At 30.6% G+C, this 24,218-nt stretch overlaps 1 protein-coding gene across 1 annotated transcript in view; it reads left to right on the top strand.

Annotated features, from left to right (window-relative positions):
- LOC132722495 (cell death abnormality protein 1-like) overlaps positions 1-11,759 on the top strand; it is a 129,211-nt gene extending 117,452 nt beyond the window's left edge. Inside the window, exons 16-18 of the mRNA XM_060707004.1 lie at positions 3,281-3,403; positions 7,597-7,725; positions 11,680-11,759. Of these exons, the coding sequence (XP_060562987.1) occupies positions 3,281-3,403; positions 7,597-7,725; positions 11,680-11,759 (332 nt within the window). The remainder of the gene's footprint in view (positions 1-3,280; positions 3,404-7,596; positions 7,726-11,679) is intronic.
- Positions 11,760-24,218: the final 12,459 nt, after the last annotated feature.

The raw sequence follows: 24,218 nt of genomic DNA, 5'->3' as shown, positions 1-24,218 counted from the left end.
CTGTCCTTGAATATTGCAATAGATGCATGAACCAAGAATCTTTTGATAATTTGTGAACAATCATGTAAGAATCTAATTGAGACTCACTCAAAGAGCAAAGCATACAAAATTTATAATCCATAAATTCATCATATGAAAAACATGTGATAACCTCGAGTTCAACAAATGTTTGTTTACATATGTTTTTCAATAGGTCCTGGTTAAAAATATGTTATTTTACATATGAAAAACAATTATATTTTTAAACACATGTTTTCCAAAACATATGGTGTGGCAAAGAAACATGTGATGCATTTTTACCTGTGTATCCTGGAAATTGGTCAGATAAAGTGTTTTGATGATTTCTAGCTCAAGTTCAAACATAGGTTAGCTGGGGTCAAAAACTAGATCACAGCCTATAAATGGAAAACCCTTGTAAATACTCTAGAGGCAACTGTTTTGATCCAAATGTCCTGGAAATAGGTCAGAACGGTTGTCTAGATGATTTTAAGCTAAAAGTCAAGTATGGGTCATCTCGGGTCAAATACTGATTGGTCACAGAGCTCAGATTTCGAAAAAAAAAAACCTTGTTAACACTTGAGACTAGAGGCAATATTTAAAAAAAATGATGATTGTTTCAAACACTCATAGAGTCAATGAATTTTCAAGGTGTTCCTAGGAGTATGACTAAATTTTTACCAATATTAACACCTTAACACCTGTTGCATGGAAATATGAATTACTGTGAAATATAAGTGATGGCATGGAATTGATGATGTTGACTATGATTCAGTTACACATGTACATGTAGTACTTAAGTATTCTGTTTATATCAAATACTGGTATGCATCTCTACCCTTTTACTATAATATTCAAATTATTCTTTTACTGGTGAGTTTGACTTTCAAAAAAAGAAAAAGTTGAGTGTGCCTCCCCCCTCCCCCCACCAGGTGGTGGATCTAATGTTTCATTGTTTGCAGACGTTAATGGTACAGCTGGTCAAAATTGGCCCCGCCCCAGGGGGTCTTTGATTTTTCCTATATGCATATAGTAAAAACTTAAAATATCTTCTTTTAAAGAACCCATAGAGCTAGAGCTAAGATATATAGCATGAAACATATTCTAATGACTGTCTACCAAGTTTGTTCAAATAAAAGCCCTGGGGTCAAAATTGGCCTCGCCCCAGGGGGTCATTGATTTTCCCTATATGCATATAGTAAAAACTTAAAAAGTCTGTAAAGAACTCAAAGAGCTAGAGCTAAGATATTTAGCATGAAACATGTTCTTATGGGTGTCTACCAAGTTTGTTAAAAAAATGCACTGGGGTCAAAATTGGCCCCGCCCCGGGGGTCATTGATTTTCCTTATATGTGTATAGCAAAAACTTCAAAAATCTTCTATGAAAAAACCCAATTAGCTAGAGTTTTGATATTAAGAATGAAACATCTACTAGTGAGTGTCTACAAAGTTTGTTCAAATAAAAGCCCTGGGGTCAAAAATTGCCCCGCCCCGGTTGTCATTTATTTTCCTTATATGTTCAACCAAAAACTTCATAATCTTCTTTGAAAAAACCCAAATAGCTAGAGTTTTAGATATAAAGCATGAAAGATCTTCTAGTAAGTGTCTACAAAGTTTGTTCAAATATAAGCCCTGGGGTCAAATCTGGCCCCGCCTCTGGGGTGTCTTTGTTTTTAACTATATTTATATAGTAAAAACATAAAAAATCTTCTTTTAAAAAACCCAATGAGCTAGAGCTTAGATTTTTAGCAATGGGTGTCTACCAAGTTTGTTCAAATAAAAGCCCTTGGGTTAAAATTTGCCCTGCCGGGGGGGGGGGGGAGCAGGTCATTGTTTATCATATATATGTGTGTTGTAAAAACTAAACATCATGAAACTTCTTCTAATGGGTGTCTTCCAAGTTTGTTCAAATAAAAACCCTGGGGTTTAAACTGGCCCCGCTCCGGGGGCCTCTATACAGGTGAGCGACCTCAGGGCCATCATGGCCCTCTTGTTTTTAGTTATCAATCTATGCTAGAGGCTACAACATGATAAGATTTACGATGTGAATCAAATAAAGAATATTGTAGACAGGTCATTGCCTCAGGTTAAACCTCTAATGTTCAGGGGTGTCAAAAGTCCGGATTAATCCGGAATTCCGGATATTCCTGCCAAAAAGTTATTTCTGAAATAAGTGCAAATTCAATGAAAAAAATCAATGGGGAGGGGGTTGGGTGTAAGGGTTCAGTTGTTTTAAAAATTCGTCTGTGCTTGACGGATACAATACTGTAGTTAACGTGAGTATCATGAAAAAGAAATCGACGAAAAACGGTATTGTAAGTGCGACCGGTACGGGACAAAATCACCAGGCGCATCGCTTGCAAGCGTCTACTGATTACAACCAAAGATCGAAATTCTCAAATTGTTAAAGTTATGTGCTTGTTTTAAAAGTTGTTTTATCTTTTATTGTTTACACTCAACTTTTATAACACTTGATTAAATGCAACACATACGATAAAAGGTTTTAAACTATACTGTCAGAGAAAAAAAATGATGTGACTTGGTCAGAGTGAAAATGGCAAAAAATTATGACAAATACATTTAAAAAATATTGGTGAAGTGTCTGGGAAAATTGTTTCTAGTGCATTTTCAAATGCTGAAATTCAATTTTTCCTGGGGCGCTTCGCCCCCCCAACCCCCCAGACCCCCCACAGGGGCTTTCCCCCTTGACCCCAATAGGGACCTGCAGCCCCCAAACCCCCGGCTTTTTCAGGATTTTAAATTTAGACTTGTTCACACTCCTGAATGTTATACTTTATCATATTGCTTACCATATATGTTTAACTTAATAAACAGCATGAACTTGAATTAAAAGATTATTTAATTAAAACTAATATACAAATGTATAGTCATATCTTTAGTTCCTGACCAACAGTATATTTTGATCTCAATACAGAGTGCACATGTATTGCTGTATAAACATGTCACACAAAAAGACAACAGAGAAAGTGACCAAGAATGTCTGAGGTGCATTTTCCAATCATTAAAGATTGGGCCAACATTGCAATATTTCTACAAATTAAGTTCAAATAAATTAATGTTTTAAGCAGCATAGCGTCAAGAAAGTTGAAGCTACAAACCATAATTTTTAGGTACTATAATACCTGTATGAAAAACATGTAGTCAGAGTCAATTAGACTAGTCACAACAGTTAAGGTCACAACCTTAACATAATTGACATTTCTTGTTTTACTAGAATAAAAACTGTTTATTAAAGAAACCTTTTTTTCCCCAATGATTTCCAGGAAAACTTGGAGGAGCCTGTGAAACAAATGATAATTGTAAAGTGGCTCACACAGAGTGCAATAGCAAAATTTGTGTTTGTACAGCAGGATACGAGGGGGTTGGCACTGCATGTTTAACTGAAGGTTGGTCTCATTTTACTCAAGCTTTAATGTTAACTGTTAACTGAGAGTGTTGCTGCAAATTTTTTTCAGGCTTTAAAGCTGACATGTATACAATTCCATCAACTTAACTTGCTTTGAATTTGGAAATTTTTTAATCTTGTTCAATGATAAACAGTTGACAATATCAAAAAGTATAAATGTTATCGAATACTGTTAAATTTAGAGCCTATTAGTCAAAATATATTTGTACGACTACTGGTGGCCTAAGGATTATGATGACATCACTGTTATGTTGTAATAGAGATAACCCAAACCTGTTATTGCTCCGCGCCTGCTCTTTGTGTTAACTATTTTTTTGTCTATGGGCCCAGATTTTAACAATTAATCCCTTCGATTTACAGCTAAAAATAAATTCGGATTTAAAAACTCCTTTTGATTATTATATTGGTTACCCCTTCGGTGATTCGCAGCGTGTCATATTAATTAATAAGAACCGGAAAGCAGTTCTGCTGTACATGAATTCGAAAGCTATAAATAGCTATTAATGTTCTGATTTTTGACACTTAGTAATAAATTTGTTATTTCCCTTTTTTAGTAGTACATGAAATTATAATTTGTTACATTTTGAATTACATTTACACTCAGCATATCAAGTATACTATTAGTGATTGAATTTGTCAATATAAACATAAGACTTTAATAATTTTGCTTTTGATAATTATTCTTAATTTATATTTATGAAACTAAATGTTTAATAATAATATGTTTATATATTGATTGTTTTGAAATAATTATATAACTTTAGTATATAAGGTTACATTTCTGTAGTAACATTAGTAATGCAGCCTTGCACAGAGGTAAATTATCAACATGTTGTGCTTCAAAATTAACTCTTTAAGGGCATGACTGGTGACATGTCCGGGGTCCGTACTCGACAGCGAAAGCTGCATTTTGTGCCCATACGGGCTGAAGGACCCTCATTAAGCATAGACTATAGATAGATAGATCAGAAACTGTGATATGCAGTTTCAACAATTGAGGTGTATTGTTTTTTTATGAATGGTTTTATACCCAATAAATCAATTAACAAAAGCTTTTTTATATATCACCAATGTCAAGTAGCTTTTATAATATATCTTTGACTCGCATAGTGAATTTCCTCATACCTGCCTAAAATTCAGGTAACAGTCTTCTATCAGTATTGAAAGAAACCATTTTTTTAATTTGACATAAAAAATGCATGTAATATTACTATATTATAATTTAAGTCCCTTTTGTAACTACATGTATTTGTATATTTGTTACAATTATAATAATAAAAACAGACTTTTATATTTTTATCATCTTATATTACTGACTACATTAGTGACACAAACAGAACACAGTACAGTCATGTCACATAACAGTTACAAGTCTTGTAAGTCTTGTTTGTATTCAATGGAATTACTTTCCTTACCAGATAGGCATCAGTGAAAGCATTTTTTCAAATTAAATATCTGGCCCCTCTTTAATTATGGACAGTGCATAAGATAAGTATAATTATGCAAAAAATGGTTTACAAAACATTCGGAAAAATCTACAATAGTACTTAATCTGAATATAACATGACCTGTGCGTAGGAATAATTTGGTAAGGTATCTGTAATGAGCACATTTTTTGCGCGGAGCTTCTCAATTGCTGCATTGCAGCAACATTTGTACTTGTATGTGTGTAATTGATTTGTTCAGCTTTAAATTTAGAACAGTCCATTTGAAAATTAAGGGATCTCATATATCAGATTAAAACTTCTAGTTGTCAATGTTTGTATTTGGCTGAATTTTTGGCAGGACAAGTAGAACAAGAGCTGTCGGTAGGACAACAACGCTCGACTATTCTAAGTGCTTCATAGTAAAAGAGCCTTAATAATGTGAAATTTTCTAAGTTAACAAAAGGGCAAAATTTTTCTTTAAATCCATGTTACAGTTATAGGCCCTGGAGAGAGTCCTATAATGCTCTCAAAAAAGAGTATAAAATTTCAACTTGTTTCAAAGCCAGATGTCAAAAGAATATGAAAATATCTGAGGTGGTATGCAAACTTAAATGTAAGTGCTAAAATGAAAAAGGGGCATTATTTTGCCAAATGCTTGATAGGAAGCTGTCTACAGGATGGGGTCATGATGGTGAACAAGTGACTGTGTGCAAAGTTTCAAAGCAACATGTCAATGGACTTTGAAAATATTTGAGGTGTTACAAAACTTTAACGTAAAATTTAAGTCAAATAGGGACATAATTCTGTTAAAATGCTTGATACAGTTATCATCTCCTGTCTACAGGTTGGGATCATGATGGTGAACAAGTGTGCAAAGTTTCAAAGCCATATGTCAATGGACTTTAAAAATATTTGAGGGATAACAAAAACTTTAACGTAAATTCTAAGTCAAAAGGGGGCATAATTCTGTCTTAATGCTTGATACAGTTACCTCCTCCTGTCTACAGGTTGAAGTGATGATGGTGAACAAGTGTGCAAAGTTTCAAAGCCATATATCAATGGACTTTGAAAATATTTGAGGGATAACAAAAATTTAACGTAAATTCTAAGTCAAAAGGGGGCATAATTCTGTCTTAATGCTTGATACAGTTACCTCCTCCTGTCTACAGGTTGAAGTGATGAAGGTGAACAAGTGTGCAAAGTTTCAAAGCCATATATCAATGGACTTTAAAAATATTTGAGGTATTACAAAAACTTTAATGTAAAGTCTAAGTCGAAAAGGGGGCATAATTCTGTCAAAATGCTTGGTACAGTTACCTCCTCCTGTCTACAGGTTGGGGCCATGATGGTTAACAAGTGTGCAAAGTTTCAAAGCCATATGTCAATCAGGGATTTTTTCCCTATATAAGTGGTACCGAATAAAGGACCTATTCACAATCACAAACTGACCTTCACACTTTTCAGACTTGGTCCGACGGACCCGTTCACAATTCTGATGAAATTTCACAATTCCGATTAATTAAGCCTTTAATAACGTATTATTTCCTATCTTCGCATAATGATGCTAAAATTTTGCCTGTTGTGCTTTGTTTATCTTAAAATGCGTTTAGCCGACCATGCTTTTCGGTGCAATCACCCTTTAAATTTCGTACTGTTTAAGACGAATCAATACAGAAACAAGCGTCTGGTAATTTCTGTAAACATCATTTAAAATGTCTCATAACAGTAAATACTACATTAAAAAAATTATATGTTCTTAAAAAGATATTCACAATCTTAAGTAAAAAATTCACAAGAAACGATGCTTTTTTTTCACAATTTTTATGGTACCAGACCCATTCACTTTTCAGAGAAAAAAATCGCTGTCAATGGACTTTGAAAATATTTGAGGTATTACAAAAACTTTAACATATGTGGTTTGGGTGACTACAATAGCTCTACTTATTCTTATCGAATAGTTGAGCTAAAAATGAAGCCTCTTGTCCAATAATACAAGTGAAAATCAACAGTAAAATATTGCTAGAATAATCATTAGTCATGGTTTTCATTCAAACATAGTTGAAATCTTTTATAATCATTTGTGTAATTTAGTCACTGTTATGATTGTATATATGTATTCATATATTAAATTTTATCATTTTTATATACCCCCTGGCGTCCGTCTGTCTGTCCGTCCGTCCGTTAGCAATTTGGTTTCCGGAGCATAACTTAAGTTCCATTTGGCCCAGAATGTTCAAACTTCATAGAATGATTGTCCATATTGGGTAGTTGACCCATATTGATTTTGGGGTCAAAAGGTCAAAGGTCAAGGTCACTTTTACCTTAAAACTGAAAACAGGTCCGTCCATTAGCAATTTGGTTTCCGGAGCATAACTTACGTTCCATTTTGCCCACAATGTTCAAACTTCATAAAAAAAACCTATTGATTTTGGGGTCAAAAGGTCATCCGTCCGTCCGTTAGCAATTTGGTTTCCAAAGCATAACTTAAGTTCCTTTTGGCCCACAATGTTCAAACTTCATAGGATAATTGTCCATATTGGGTAGAAGACCCCTATTGATTTTCGGGTCACAAGGTCAAAGGTTAAGGTCATTATTTATAACTTAAGTATTAATCAACCTACAGCTGTAAAATTTTATAGGATGAACAGCTTATTCCCATTTCTTACAAATGCTTCATCCTTATTAAAAAATACACTTTCGGGCATATAATGCTCCGCCTAGCGGTGCTCTTGTTAACTATTTTCAGGAACCCTCGGAACAGTATGCAAAGAAGATGGACATTGTACAGTTAGTCATTCAACATGTGATACAACTGATGGAGTTTGTGAGTGTGTAAAGGGCCGTACTGCCTACAATGATGGTTGCTTTGTTGGAGGTTTGTTTTTATGCTGTTTCATGATCTCATTAATTTATTTTCCAAGACTAGATAATGTGAGAGTGAAAAGGCGACTGTGATATAGGGCTTACTTTTGTTGGCGGTGTCGGCGGCGTCCCCTAAATTTTGTCCGGAGCATAACTCAGTCACTATAAGTCGGATTGACTTCAAACTTGGTATGCATGCTTCTTTCAATAACCCTAAGTGCAGTGCACAAGGACCGGTACTTCTTAATTTTTGATTTATTGCCATTTGTAAATTTTCATACTTAAATTTTGTCCGGGTCATTTCTCTTCCACTATAAAAGCTATGGACTTGAAACTTCATAGGTTAAGAAGAAGTGCACTGCACAAGAACCGGTACTCTGCAGTTCTTATTTTTTAATTATTGCTGTTTGTTGATTTTCATACTTTATTTTTGTCCAGGCCATTTCTAATGATTTATAAAAGTTATGGGCTTAAAACTTCATAGGTTGATAGATCTCATTAAGAAGAAGTGCAGTGCACAAGAACTGGCACTCTGTTTTTCTTATTTTTTTGAGTTATTGTCCTTTGTTAATTTTCTGATTAGCTCACCTGAGCACAAAGTGCTCAAGGGTGAGCTTTTGTCATCACTCTGCGTCCGTCGTGCGTCCTTCAAAAAATGGCGTCAAACTTTTAAAACAACATCTCCTCCTAAACCACATGGCCAATTGCAACCAAACTTTACAGAAATGATCCTTAGGTGGACCCCTTTCAAAGTTGTTCAAAAATTTAAATTCCATTAAAACCTCTGGTTGCCATGGCAACCAATAGTAAAAACTTAAAAATCTTCTTTGAAAAAACCCAAATAGCTAGAGTTTAGATATTAAGCATGAAACATCTTCTAGTGCGTGTCTACCAAGTTTGTTCAAATAAAAGCCCTGGGGTCAAAATTGGCCCCGCCCCAGGGGGTCTTTGATTTTCCCTATATGCATATAGTAAAAACTGAAAAAATCTTCTTTTAAAGAACTCAAAGAGCTAGAGCTAAGATATTTAGCATGAAACATGTTCTAATGGGTGTCTACCAAGTTTGTTCAAATAAAAGCCCTGGGGTGAAAATTGGCCCCGCCCCGGGGGTCATTGATTATCCTTATATGTGTATAGCAAAAACTTTAAAAATCTTTTTTTGAAAAAACCCAAATAGCTGGAGTTTAGATATTAAGCATGAAACATCTTCTAGTGAGTGTCTACAAAGTTTGTTCAAATAAAAGCCCTGGGGTCAAAACTGGCCCCGCCCCGGGTGTCATTGATTTTCCTTATATGTGTATTATAGCAAAAACTTAAAAATCTTCTTTGAAAAAACCCAAATAGCTAGAGTTTTGATAATAAGCAGGAAACATCTTCTAGTGAGTGTCTACAAAGTTTGTTCAAATAAAAGCCCTGGGGTCAAAACTGGCCCCGCCCCAGGGGTGTCATTGTTTTTAACTATATGTGTATAGTAAAAACTTAAAAAATCTTTCTTTTAAAAAACCCAATGAGCTAGAGCTCAGATGTTTAGCATGAAACATCTTCTTATTGGTGTTTACCAATACCAAGTTTGTTAAAATAAAAGCCCCTGGATTAAAATTGGCCCTGACGGGGGGGGGAGTAGATCATTGTTTTTCATTATATGTGTTTAGTAAAAACTTCACATTGTGAAACATCTTCTAATGGGTGTCTTCCATGTTTGTTCAAATAAAAGCCCTGGGGTTTAAACTGGCCCGCTCCGGGGGCCTCTATACAGGTGAGCGACCTCAGGGCCATCATGGCCGTCTTGTTTTTATTTTTGTCCGGGCCATTTCTCCTAAACTATAAGAGCTTTGTATATGAAACTTCATAGGATGATAGGTCTCATTGAGATGAAGTGCAGTGCACAAAAAACAGTACTCCATGGTTTTGAGTTATTGCCCTTTGTTAATTTTCATACCCTAATTTTGTCAGGGTCATTTCTCTTACTATAAAAGCTATGGACTTGATTATCTTCATAGGATGATAGATCTCATTAAGAAGTGCAGTGCACAAGAACTGGTACTCTGCACTTCTTATTTTTTAGTTATTGCCCTTTAGCAGTGTTTATAAATAACCTACATTTAAGAAGAAAATGCTTACATTACAACTATACTGTCCACAAGGCGACACATCCGACTCGCGGAGTTCTAGTTTTGGCAAAGTATGGTCCTTTGAAATTATGAGTTTGAATCTAAGCATAATTTGCTCAAAAATTGGAAATCCACGTTTGTTGTGAGTATAAACACGCTGTCTGTATCTCAGGTTTCAGGACCTTTTTCCTCTATTTTGGGAAAATGCCACATGGCAAAATTGAGAAATTTGTTTCGTAAAATTTTCCATATTTTGGAAAAAAGTTTATTGTGAAATTTGCCAATTTGGGAAAATATGCTAGCATTCAATGTGTTACAATTGTTTAAATAAATCTTAATAAATCTTACTTTAACTGTTCAGCTTTTTCTGTCATATCAAAAATGTAAGGACAGGCTAAAATGTGTACAAATGTAAAACTGATATCAATTAAAAATCCTGTTTTTATTCACAAAACATGAATATATTCCGTAACGCTATTTTGCAACACCAAAATTGAAAATGCGGTACTTTTTCTTTCAAATTGCTTCTAGATTGGGAATATTTTTTTGGATTGGGAAAAAAATCCATAATTTGGATGAGGAATGGGGCCCATATTCGGACCTAGAGGAAAAAAGGCCTGGGTTCTCCAATGTTTCTTGATTTTTAGCTCACCACAACACACCTATTGTGTTCACTCTCTCTCTGGGGTTCGTCCATCCATACTTCTTTGACCAAAATGGTCAATAATATCAAAACTTTCTAGAAATGATGTTTTGGTGATCCTCTTTCAGAGTTGTTATTTCAAAGATAGAACAAATTTATTCCCTGCAGAACTCTGGTTGCCAGAAAAAAAAAAAAAAAATCTGTTTCTTAAAAAAACACAAGGGCTAGAGCTTAGATATTTGACATAAAAACACTTGTCTTATTGAATTCCAAATGACTCCATGATGCAACCTGTTACAACAAGTTCATAAAATTGTAAAGAGGAATTTATAAAATTAATTTAGTATTACTGTATAAAACATTTTGTAGACTTTTTTTGGCTTGAACATGAAAAGGCTTTGTAAGAAAAAGGACATTACTGTAAGGATCTACTAATACACATGTATAGGGACTGATCAGTTATCTTACAATCATTGAATAGTTAGTTAATAGTTTGTGATGTTCATATAATGGTCAAGATGTCCTGAGTAGTGTGTAATGCACTTTACAATAACATATTTGGAAGAAGGTTTATAATATAAAGCATTTATATGGCTTAAACAACATTTAAAGTATTGACGGCAGCTGTTTGTTTTGACAAAAGGTCTTGGAAAACCAGAAAATCTAGTCTACCACTAAATCTTAAGATGCAACAGTTCCTCCTTCAGTAATTGTACCTGCTCAAGTGGCAGTCAGTGGTTTTTCTAACTAAACTCACTTAATTATCAGTTTGGAAAAAAATATCCCTTAAATTGCAATTTTGGGAAGTAAAAAAGCTGATGTAATTTAAGATTTTTTTGGAAAACGGCATGATTATAAAGAATATTTCGATTTGGAAGAGGCCTTTTATAGACCTCTGTTAAATAAAGTGTAAACTCATTGGCAATACTCATTTTTTGGTAGACTGCTGGAATTATCTTAAACTTTATATCATGTATAGGTCTGCTAGTTCTTTAAAAAGTAAAAAATATATATACATATTTATCCTGATGAAGGTTTAGTAGGATTTGAACCAGTAAAGAATTTATAACCTCAACCCGTACCAGTATTGATGTGTTGTCTTTCTTCATTTTCCTCTTTTTTCCATATATTTATAAAAGGTATGTATCAATCATGAATGCATGAAACCCTTTGAGTGATATATAAATACCTTTCATTCTTAATATATTTTCAGGTGCTGCTGTCCCAGAATTTAACCGGACATTGTACTTGTTCCTTTCAGCACTGATGCTGATCTTATGCAGCATGTTTTAGTATTACTAGATACATTGTTATATATATCTTTTACATATTTTCTAACTGGTAACCAGTTTGTTTAAGAGAAACGATTGATTGTAATTTATTTTTATTTCCTGTTATCCTTCAACATGGTCAGTCTTAGTGTTTACGCTAAGAATTCTACACAGTTTTATATTATCTGTACATTATACTTACTATTTCCAATGTACATTTAAAGCTTAAAGATTGTATACTTGTGTATGTGTGTGTTGTCAATTTTTTTTGTGATTGAAATAAATATTCTTAATGTGGCCTTCAGCTTTTCTAAGGTTAAATATGTTATTTTTAGATAAAACTGGTTCATATAATTGTCGATTCAATAAAATTAAGGGGTAAATAGAGGATATTGAATGAGTGTAGGTTTAATACTATATTTATTGAACGCGTTGAATAAAATCATATTATGCGAGCCTCTGGCGAGCATTATATTGTTTTATTCAACGAGTTCAATAAATTTAGTATTGAATCTACACGAATTTAATATTCTATTTATCACATATATAAAATAAGAACGGTAAACTGTTAACAAGAGTCATTTTTCTTTTACACGCCTATAGAGTAACGCTAACATTAGCGCGCTTTAACGCTATGTTTATAATGCAAATGACGTGACGTCAAAGTGTTATTACACTATAGTGTAATATCGTCTAGTGTAATATCGTTTTTATTAAATAGAGGATATTTGTTTAGTTCAGTGTAAGATTGGAATATATTTCACCGAGTGAGCACCAAAAGGTATATTTCACGAGTGGCGCAGCCACGAGTGAAATATGAACTTTTGGTGTTCACAAGGTGAAATATATTTCGATCTTACACTAAACTAAACAAATTTTCTTTTTATTACATGCAAAGAAACGTTTTAAGAAGACATTAAACCTAATACTGAACGAAAAGCGCGCCAAATAATAATACAACGTGACGTCATTTACGACGTCACGTCATTAAGTTGTAACCCAGTACTGTGCACGCTGGTATTTCACTGAAACAACGTAAGGGGCTTAAATTCAAAACAGTGAAATTATCAAAGTGGTAATTTCACTGTTTCAAACAGTGAAATTACCAGTTTTATGTCACTGATATATTTCTATAAACCACCGAAAAGCATGTAATAAATGGCTTTATTACACTCCTGCGCCGCGGTTTATGTGATAAATGAAATTTGTTGCCAATAAAATACAGAAACAATAAGAAAACTCCACCATACCTCTTATCTACTGGTCCACTCTCTTTATGTAAATAAGTAGAGTGGAATTTTTTTTCCAAATTTTCTAATTTTAGAAACAAACATCACTGCATGCTATAAAAAGCTCTCGGCAGTGCTGTTTTGATGAAGCTTAACAGTGATATAATGCACTTTTCCTACTGTAATACTTAGTTTGAAACATCACAGAATTGTTTTATCAACAAAAAATAAAAGGTGTAGGCCACTTTAAATAGTTTTGTAAATTTTACAAGATTTGCGACTTCAATGTTTTTAACAAAAAAATGATTGTTACATTGTGGTAAAGCACAAGTTGGTTTGTCTTTTTCTTGACCATATGACTTGTTTAATCAATGAAAGGTGACAGAATTAGGCTTACTCACTATGCTTATCAATTCACCTGAAATAAATGATACACGATTCTAAATTCATCTGTTATAATCAATAAACAAACTGTTTAATTTTGAAAAAAAAATAATTGCATTTAGTAAAGGGAACACCATGAATATGCCTGTAATAATCTACCATCAACATCGTGACCACTGTAATATGAAAACTTTGATTTTTAAACATTAAACTTCAAATACTTCGCTGTTTGATCCAAGTTTCATTTGGAGAGAGTAAAATAAATGTTGATACAAATGTATTTTGTCTCATAAAGTGTAAAAACTAAGGTAACAAAATAAAAGTTTTCACCTGTATTTACCAGTTTATCATAAATACCATATCAGTATAATAAAAAGTACATGTACTTGCATTCTATTACTAGGATTTTCACATTTAGCCAGTTCCATAAAGGCTTTTGTTTTTAGTTGCATGATATATCGATGCAAATCTTTTTATCTAAGATGAATTGTAGACCCCCCTTGTCATGAATCTCATTTTGGATATTATTTACATTTATAAAATGTATGATGATAACCTGTCTATTCTGTATTTATATAGTTAATAGGAAATACATGGACTATTCTATTTGTTTTCACTATTTTATATAGTGTTAAAACCTCGTACTTCTGATAATACAAGCAGAATTCTCTGTATTCTGAGTTGATTTTTTTATCTCTTAACCGGCCGTCTGCTGCTGATTCTACTGTGACTTTCCTTAATGAGATGTTTCAATGTATAAGTTTCATGTTTATATCTTTAATATTTCTTCAGTTTTGATCCAAGAAAAAATACACAAGGCAATAACTCCAGAAATCATAATATAAGAGAGTTATGGTTGTAAACCAGCATGCTTCTCATAAATACAGCTGTGAAATTTCAAATTGATATCACCAATACTTTATGAGTTGAAATTATGAACACGATGTATGAAAAAATTTGCACATAAATACATTATGCAAAAGAGAGTTACAGTTCTAATACATTGTACTTTGCCTGTATTCATAAAGTTTCCAGTAAATACCTGCTAAACTTTTGAATTATGCCAAGGCACAATAACTTAATAAGGTATGAAAAATAGCAAGGGGCAATAACTTTAAAAGTTTGCAAAAGATAATTACCAATTGTTAAGCACAGGCTGCATTCTACTGGTCATAAATGTATGCCAGAGAGTTTAGTTCTTCAATATACTTCCATTCAATTCCATCATCGAACAGTCTGGTAATGACCATGCAAGATTTAATACCAAGGCATGGAATGCTTTATGAATAATCAAAATACATTAAAATGAATAAAAAGTTAACTAATGAAATTTTCAGAGGCATTCTGGAATTTGGAGTTTAAAGTTAGTGAAAATTAATATGACTTTTATAAATGTCTTTATTATAAATAGAGGATATTTAGTGAATGTAAGTTCAATACTGAATTTATTGCACAAGTTGAATATAGAGGATATTTGTTTGTTTAGCATGTAAGATTGAAATATAATTTCACTGAGTGAACACCAGATGCAATATTTTCACAAGTGGCGTAGCCACGAGTGAAAATGTAATAGCTGGTGTTCACGAATGAAATATATTTCAATCTTATATCATATGTAAAACAAATAAATTTTCTTTTTATTTCATACTTTTTAAGTGATTTTAAGTATTTTTTACTGATTTTGGCGCGTAACGTCGCGCATTCTCCTTTGTGACGTCATGACGTCACATCATCAATTTTGAAATATAGTTCTGTTCAATTTCTCTACTTTTGTTACATTTTTAACATGATGTATGGTGACATCGACTTTCTTTTCCTAAAGAAGCAAAATTAACGTATGACGTACGGCATTTATTTCTGCCTGTTATTCCATTTAGTTATGATTTTCTTTTCATCCGCATTCAGATATAGTTCGGCTACAGTGAAAATTATATTTTATAAATTTCACTAGTGGTTTATCAGAATATAATCATCTGATATATTACAATAAAACACTGGAAAGCATAAAATAAAAAATTATATTATGCGAGCCTCTGGCGAGCATTCAACCAGTTCAATAAATTCAGTAATAAAACTTTCAAAAAATTTAATATTTTTATTTTTTTTATAAACATACCCAAAAAAAAGGGACCTTTTAAAGTAAAAAAAAAAAGTCATTTTTCATTGCCCCAACTTAGGGTTTTAACGCTAACTTTTTATCGGGGATTTTAAACACTTTTTATAAAACCCGAAAATGACGTCACTTCAAAATTTTAAATAAAAATTTTTTTAGGGAAAGTCCCCAAAATAGGCAAAAGTGTTTGAAAAGTATTTTAATTGCATTTTTAGCAATATCAAAGGTTACACAATATGCTTTAACCCTAAAGCTGTAATATTTTTTAATGGACTTGTTCATTATCAATATTGGCCATATCAAAATAGAAAATTTAAATGGACATTATCAATATTGGTCATATCAAAATAGAAGATTTAAATGGACTTGTTCATTATCAATATTAGCCATATCAAAATAGAAGATTTAAATGGACATTATCAATCTTGGCCATATCAAAATAGAAGATTTAAATGGAACTTGTACATTATCAATATTGGCCATATCAAAATAGAAGATTTAAATGGTCTTGTTGACATTATCAATATTGGGCATATCAAAATAGAAGATTTAAATGGAACTTGTACATTATCAATATTGGCCATATCAAAATAGAAGATTTAAATGGAACTTGTTCATTATTAATATTGGCCATATCAAAACAGAAGATTTAAATGGAACTATTACATTCTCAATATTGGCCATATCAAAATAGAAGATTTAAATGGTCTTGTTGACATTATCAATATTGGCCATATCAAAATTAGAAAATTTAAATCGACATTATCAATATTGGCCATATCAAAATAGAAGATTTAAATGGAACTTGTACATTATCAATATTGGCCATATCAAAATAGAAGATTTAAATGGTCTTGTTCATTATCAATATTAGCCATATCAAAATAGAAGATTTAAATGGACTTGTTCATTATCAATATTGGGCATATCAAAATAGAAGATTTAAATGGTATTGTTCATTATCAATATTGGCCATATCAAAATAGAAGATTTAAATGGACTTGTTCATTATCAATATTGGCCATATCAAAATAGAAGATTTAAATGGTCTTGTTGACATTATCAATATTGGGCATATCAAAATAGAAGATTTAAATGGAACTTGTACATTATCAATATTGGCCATATCAAAATAGAAGATTTAAATGGAACTTGTTCATTATTAATATTGGCCATATCAAAATAGAAGATTTAAATGGAACTATTACATTATCAATATTGGCCATATCAAAATAGAAGATTTAAATGGTCTTGTTGACATTATCAATATTGGCCATATCAAAATTAGAAAATTTAAATCGACATTATCAATATTGGCCATATCAAAATAGAAGATTTAAATGGAACTTGTACATTATCAATATTGGCCATATCGAAATAGAAGATTTAAATGGTCTTGTTGACATTATCAATATTGGGCATATCAAAATAGAAGATTTAAATGGAACTTGTACATTATCAATATTGGCCATATCAAAATAGAAGATTTAAATGGAACTTGTTCATTATTAATATTGGCCATATCAAAATAGAAGATTTAAATGCAACTTGTACATTATCAATATTGGCCATATCAAAATAGAAGATTTAAATGGAACTTGTTCATTATTAATATTGGCCATATCAAAATAGAAGATTTAAATGGAACTTGTACATTATCAATATTGGCCATATCAAAATAGAAGATTTAAATGGAACTTGTTCATTATCAATATTGGCCATATCAAAATTAGAAAATTTAAATCGACATTATCAATATTGGCCATATCAAAATAGAAGATTTAAATGGACTTGTTGACATTATCAATATTGGCCATATCAAAATTAGAAAATTTAAATCGACATTATCAATATTGGCCATATCAAAATAAAAGATTTAAATGGACATTATTAATATTAGTCATATCAAAATAGAAGATTTAAATGGACTTGTTCATTATTTATGTTTGGGCATATCAAAAGAGAAGATTTAAATGGTCTTGTTAATTATCAATATTAGCCATATCAAAAAAGAAGATTTAAATGGACATTATCAATATTGGTCATATCAAAATAGAAGATTTAAATGGACTTGTTCATTATTAATATTTGGGCATATCAAAATAAAAGATTTAAATGGACATTATCAATATTGGCCATATCATAATAGAAGATTTAAATGGACTTGTTCATTATCAATATTGGGCATAATAAAATAGAAGATTTAAATGGTATTGTTCATTATCAATTTTTTGCCATATCAAAATATAAGATTTAAATGGACTTGTTCATTATCAATATTGGCCATATCAAAATAGAAGATTTAAATGGACATTATCAATATAAGTCATATCAAAATAGAAGATTTAAATGGAACTTGTACATTATCAATATTGGCCATATCAAAAAAGAAGATTTAAATGGACATTATCAATATTGGCTATATCATAATAGAAGATTTAAATGGACTTGTTCATTATCAATATTGGGCATATCAAAATAGAAGATTTAAATGGTATTGTTCATTATCAATATTGGCCATATCAAAATAGAAGATTTAAATGGACTTGTTCATTATTTATGTTTGGGCATATCAAAATAGAAGATTTAAATTGACTTGTTAATTATCAATATTAGCCTTTCAAAATAAGAAGATTTAAATGGACATTATCAATCTTGGCCATATCAAAAATAGAAGATTTAAATGGAACTTGTACATTATCAATATTGGCCATATCAAAATAAAAGATTTAAATGGTCTTGTTCATTATCAATATTAGCCATATCAAAATAGAAGATTTAAATGGACTTGTTTCATTATCAATATTGGACATATCAAAATAGAAGATTTAAATGGTATTGTTCATTATCAATATTGGCCATATCAAAATAGAAGATTTAAATGGACTTGTTCATTATCAATATTGGCCATATCAAAATAGAAGATTTAAATGGACATTATCAATATAAGTCATATCAAAATAGAAGATTTAAATGGAACTTGTACATTATCAATATTGGCCATATCAAAAAGAAGATTTAAATAGACATTATCAATATTGGCCATATCATAATAGAAGATTTAAATGGTATTGTTCATTATCAATATTGGCCATATCAAAATAGAAGATTTAAATGGACATTATCAATAGTAGTAAATGGAACTTGTACATTATTAAAATTGGCCAGATCAAAATAGAAAATTTAAATCGACATGATCAATATTGGCCATATCAAAATAGAAGATTTAAATGGACTTGTTAATTATCAATATTAGCCATATCAAAATAGAAGATTTAAATGGACATTATCAATATTGGCCATATCATAATAGAAGATTAAAATGGACTTGTTCATGATCAATATTGGGCATATCAAAATAGAAGATTTAAATGGACTTGATCATTACCAATATTGGGCATATCAAAAATAAAAGATTTAAATGGACATTATCAATACTAGTCATATCAAAATAGAAGATTTAAATGGACATTATCAATATTGGCCATTTATTATATGATCTAAATATAGCTGCAATCTCATTGGTCCAAACAGTAGTCAACAGAACTTTTTATTAAAATCATATTTACTGGGTGTAGTATCATATTCACTGGCTGAATTGGATTTTACCAGTCTAAAAATAGATTGAGACTCATATTCGCTGATCATACACCGTAGACTGTTAATTACGCGTGTTAATTAAAAATAAATTGTTGCTTTTTGTTCTTTATGGCATATTTCTCGATTAAAATATCAATACTTTACTATTATACTTAAAGGTAACACCGCAATAATGAGTATAAACTTGAATTATTTCTGTATGCGCAGCATTCGCGTAGTTCGTTGCACGCCTTACACGTGCGTCTTGTTTCCCGCTCTTCAACGAGGCAAAATTTGTACATGTATAATTATAAGGTTGTACTTTTGTGATTTTTTTTTAATTTCTTAGCCTATTCATATAATAAAAACAATTATTGACTAGTGAAACCATTGAATATGATGTGATATTCACCGGCAGAAAGTCATATTGACCTCGGCTATCGCCTCGGTCAATATGTTCATCTGCCGGTGAATATCACATCATATTCAATGGCTCACTAGTCAATAATTGTATAATATAAATAGAAGATTTAAATGGAACTTGTACATTATCAATATTGGCCATATCAAAATAGAAGATTTAAATGGTTCTTGTTCATTATCAATATTGGCCATATCAAAATAGAAGATTTAAATGGACTTGTTAATTATCAATATTAGCGATATCATAATAGAAGATTTAAATGGACTTGTTCATTATTTATGTTTGGGCATATCAAAATAGAAGATTTAAATTGACTTGTACATTATCAATATTGGCCATATCAAAATAGAAGATTTAAATGGAACTTGTACATTATCAATATTGGCCATATCAAAATAGAAGATTTAAATGGAACTTGTTCATTATCAATATTGGCCATATCAAAATAGAATATTTAAATGGAACTTGTATATTATCAATATTGGCCATATCAAAAAAGAAGATTTAAATGGTCTTGTTGACATTATCAATATTGGCCATATCAAAATAGAAGATTTAAAGACTTGTTAATTATCAATATTAGCCATATTATAATAGAAGATTTAAATGGACTTGTTCATGTATCAATATTATGCATATCAATAGATAGAGATTTCAATGGACTTGTTCATTATCAATATTCAAAATTTTAATGCATATCAATATTGGCATAGAAGATTTAAATGGTATTTTTCATAATCAATATTTGACATATCAAAATAGAAGATTTAAATGGACTTGTTCATTATCAATATTGGCATATCAGAATAGAAAATTTGAAATGGACTTGTTCATAATATACTGACCATATCAAAAAAATAGAAGATTTAAATGGACTGTGTCATTATAATATTGCAATCAGATAGAAAATTTGAATGGACTTGTTCATTATCAATATTGGCCATATCAAAATAAAAGATTTAAATGGACATTATTAATATTAGTCATATCAAAATAGAAGATTTAAATGGACTTGTTCATTATTTATGTTTGGCCATATCAAAATAGAAGATTTAAATGGACATGTTAATTATCAATATTGGCCATATCAAATAGAAGATTTAAATGGACATTATCAATTTTGGTCATATCAAAATAGAAGATTTAAATAGACTTGTTAATTATCAATATTAGCCATTATCAAATAAGAAAAATTTAAATGGACATTATCAATATTGGCCATACCATAATAGAAGATTTAAATGAACTTGTTCATTATCAATATTGGGCATATCAGAATAGAAGATTTAAATGGTATTGTTCATTATAATATTGGCCATATTCAAAATAGAAGATTTAAATGGACATGTTAATTATCAATATTAGCCATATCAAAATAGAAGATTTAAATGGACATTATCAATATTGGTCATATCAAAATAGAAGATTTAAATAGACTTGTTAATTATCAATATTAGCCATATCAAAATAGAAAATTTAAATGGACATTATCAATATTGGCCATACCATAATAGAAGATTTAAATGAACTTGTTCATTATCAATATTGGGCATATCAGAATAGAAGGATTTAATGGATTGTTCATTATCAAATTGGTAGTATCATATTCAAAATAGCTGATTGTCATATTAAGATCATACACCGTAGACTGTTAAATTACCCGCATGTTAATTAAAAATAAATTGTTGCTTTTTTGTTCTTTATGGCATATTTCTCGATTAAAATATCAATACTCATATTATATAACTTAAAGGTTACACCGCCAATAATGAGAAACTTGAAATTATTTCTGTAATGCGCAGCATTCGCGTAGTGCGTTGCACGCCTTACACGTGCGTCTTGTTAACACGCACTTCAACGAGGCAAAATGTGTACATGTATAATTATAAGGTTGTACTTTTGTGATTTTTTTTTTTAATTTCTTAGCCTTTTCATATAATAAACAATTATTGACTAGTGAGACCATTGAATATGATGTGATATTCACCGGCAGACAAGTACATTGGACACCTCGGGCTAATCGCCTCGGTCAATATGGTCCATCTGCCGGTGAATATCAATCTATTCAAATGGCTCACTCCGTCAATAATTGGTATAATATTTAATTAGAGATTTAAATGGAACTTGTACATTTTAAATATTGGCCATATCAAAATAGAAGATTTAAATGGACTTGTTCATTATTTATGTTTGGGCATATCAAAATAGAAGATTTAAATGAACATGTTAATTATCAATATTAGCCATATCAAAATAGAAGATTTAAATGGACATTATCAATATTGGTCATATCAAAATAGAAGATTTAAATAGACTTGTTAATTATCAATATTAGCCATATCAAAATAGAAAATTTAAATGGACATTATCAATATTGGCCATACCATAATAGAAGATTTAAATGAACTTGTTCATTATCAATATTGGGCATATCAGAATAGAAGATTTAAATGGTATTGTTCATTATCAATATTGGCCATATCAAAATAGAAGATTTAAATGGACTTGTTCATTATCAATATTGGCCATATCAAAATAGAAGATTTAAATGTACATTATCAATATTAGTCATATCAAAATAGAAGATTTAAATGGAACTTGTACATTATCAATATTGGCCATATCAAAATAGAAGATTTAAATGGAAATTATCAATATTGGCCATATCATAATAGAAGATTTAAATGGACTTGTTCATTATCAATATCGATCATATCAAAATAGAAGATTTAAATGGTATTGTTCATTATCAATATTGGCCATATCAAAATAGAAGATTTAAATGGACTTGTTCATTATTTTATGTTTGGGCATATCAAAATAGAAGATTTAAATGGACTAATTAATTATCAATATTAGCCATATCAAAATAGAAGATTTAAATGGACATTATCAATCTTGGCCATATCAAAATAGAAGATTTAAATGGAAACTTGTACATTATCAATATTGGCCATATCAAAATAGAAGATTTAAATGGACTTGTTCATTTTCAATATTGGACATATCAAAATAGAAGATTTAAATGGACTTGTTCATTATCAATATTGGACATATCAAAATAGAAGCTTTTAAATGGACTTGTTCATTATCAATATTGGCCATATCAAAATAGAAAATTTAAATCGACATGATCAATATTGACCATATCAAAATAGAAGATTTAAATGGACTTGTTAATTATCAATATTAGCCATATCAAAATAGAAGATTTAAATGGAAATTATCAATATTCGCCATATCATAATAGAAGATTTAAATGGACTTGTTCATTATCAATATCGATCATATCAAAATAGAAGATTTAAATGGTATTGTTCATTATCAATATTGGCCATATCAAAATAGAAGATTTAAATGGACTTGTTCATTATTTATGTTTGGGCATATCAAAATAGAAGATTTAAATGGACTTGTTAATTATCAATATTAGCCATATCAAAATAGAAGATTTAAATGGACATTATCAATCTTGGCCATATCAAAATAGAAGATTTAAATGGAACTTGTACATTATCAATATTGGCCATATCAAAATAGAAGATTTAAATGGACTTGTTCATTTTCAATATTGGACATATCAAAATAGAAGATTTAAATGGACTTGTTCATTATCAATATTGGACATATCAAAATAGAAGCTTTAAATGGACTTGTTCATTATCAATATTGGCCATATCAAAATAGAAAATTTAAATCGACATGATCAATATTGACCATATCAAAATAGAAGATTTAAATGGACTTGTTAATTATCAATATTAGCCATATCAAAATAGAAGATTAAAATGGACTTGTTCATGATCAATATTGGCCATATCAAAATAGAAGATTTAAATGGACTTGATCATTATCAATATTGGGCATATCAAAATAGAAGATTTAAATGGACTTGCTCATTATCAATATTGGGCATATCAAAATAGAAGATTTAAATGGACATTATCAATATTAGTCATATCAAAATAGAAGATTTAAATGGACTTGTTCATTATCAATATTGGGCATATCAAAATAGAAGATTAAAATAGACTTGTTCATTATCAATATTGGGCATATCAAAATAGAAGATTTAAATGGACATTATCAATATTAGTCATATCAAAATAGAAGATTTAAATGGACTTGTTCATTATCAATATTGGGCATATCAAAATAGAAGATTTAAATGGACATTATCAATATTGGCCATATCAAAATAGAAGATTTAAATGGACTTGATCATTATCAATATTGGCCATATCAAAATAGAAGATTTAAATAGACTTGTTCATTATCAATATTGGGCATATCAAAATAGAAGATTTAAATGGACATTATCAATATTAGTCATATCAAAATAGAAGATTTAAATGGACAGTATCAATATTGGCCATTTATTATATGATCTAAATATAGCTGCAATCTCATTGGTCCAAACAGTAGTCAACAGAACTTTTTATAAAATCATATTTACTGGGTGTAGTATCATATTCACTGGCTGAATTGGATTTTCCCAGTCTAAAAATAGATTGAGACTCATATTCGCAGATCATACACCGTAGACTGTTAATTACGCGTGTTAATTAAAAATAAATTGTTGCTTTTTGTTCTTTATGGCATATTTCTCGATTAAAATATCAATACTTTACTATTATACTTAAAGGTTACACCGCAATAATGAGTATAAACTTGAATTATTTCTGTATGCGCAGCATTCGCGTAGTCGTTGCACGCCTTACACGTGCGTCTTGTTAACCGCGCTTCAACGAG

Source organism: Ruditapes philippinarum, unplaced genomic scaffold, assembly GCF_026571515.1.
Source record: "Ruditapes philippinarum isolate M1 unplaced genomic scaffold, ASM2657151v2 ctg5783_1_1_1_1, whole genome shotgun sequence".
In the NCBI taxonomy this organism is placed as follows: Eukaryota; Metazoa; Mollusca; class Bivalvia; order Venerida; family Veneridae; genus Ruditapes; species Ruditapes philippinarum.
The sequence above is the reverse complement of the archived record's forward strand: the minus strand, read 5'-3'. Positions and strand labels throughout refer to the sequence as shown.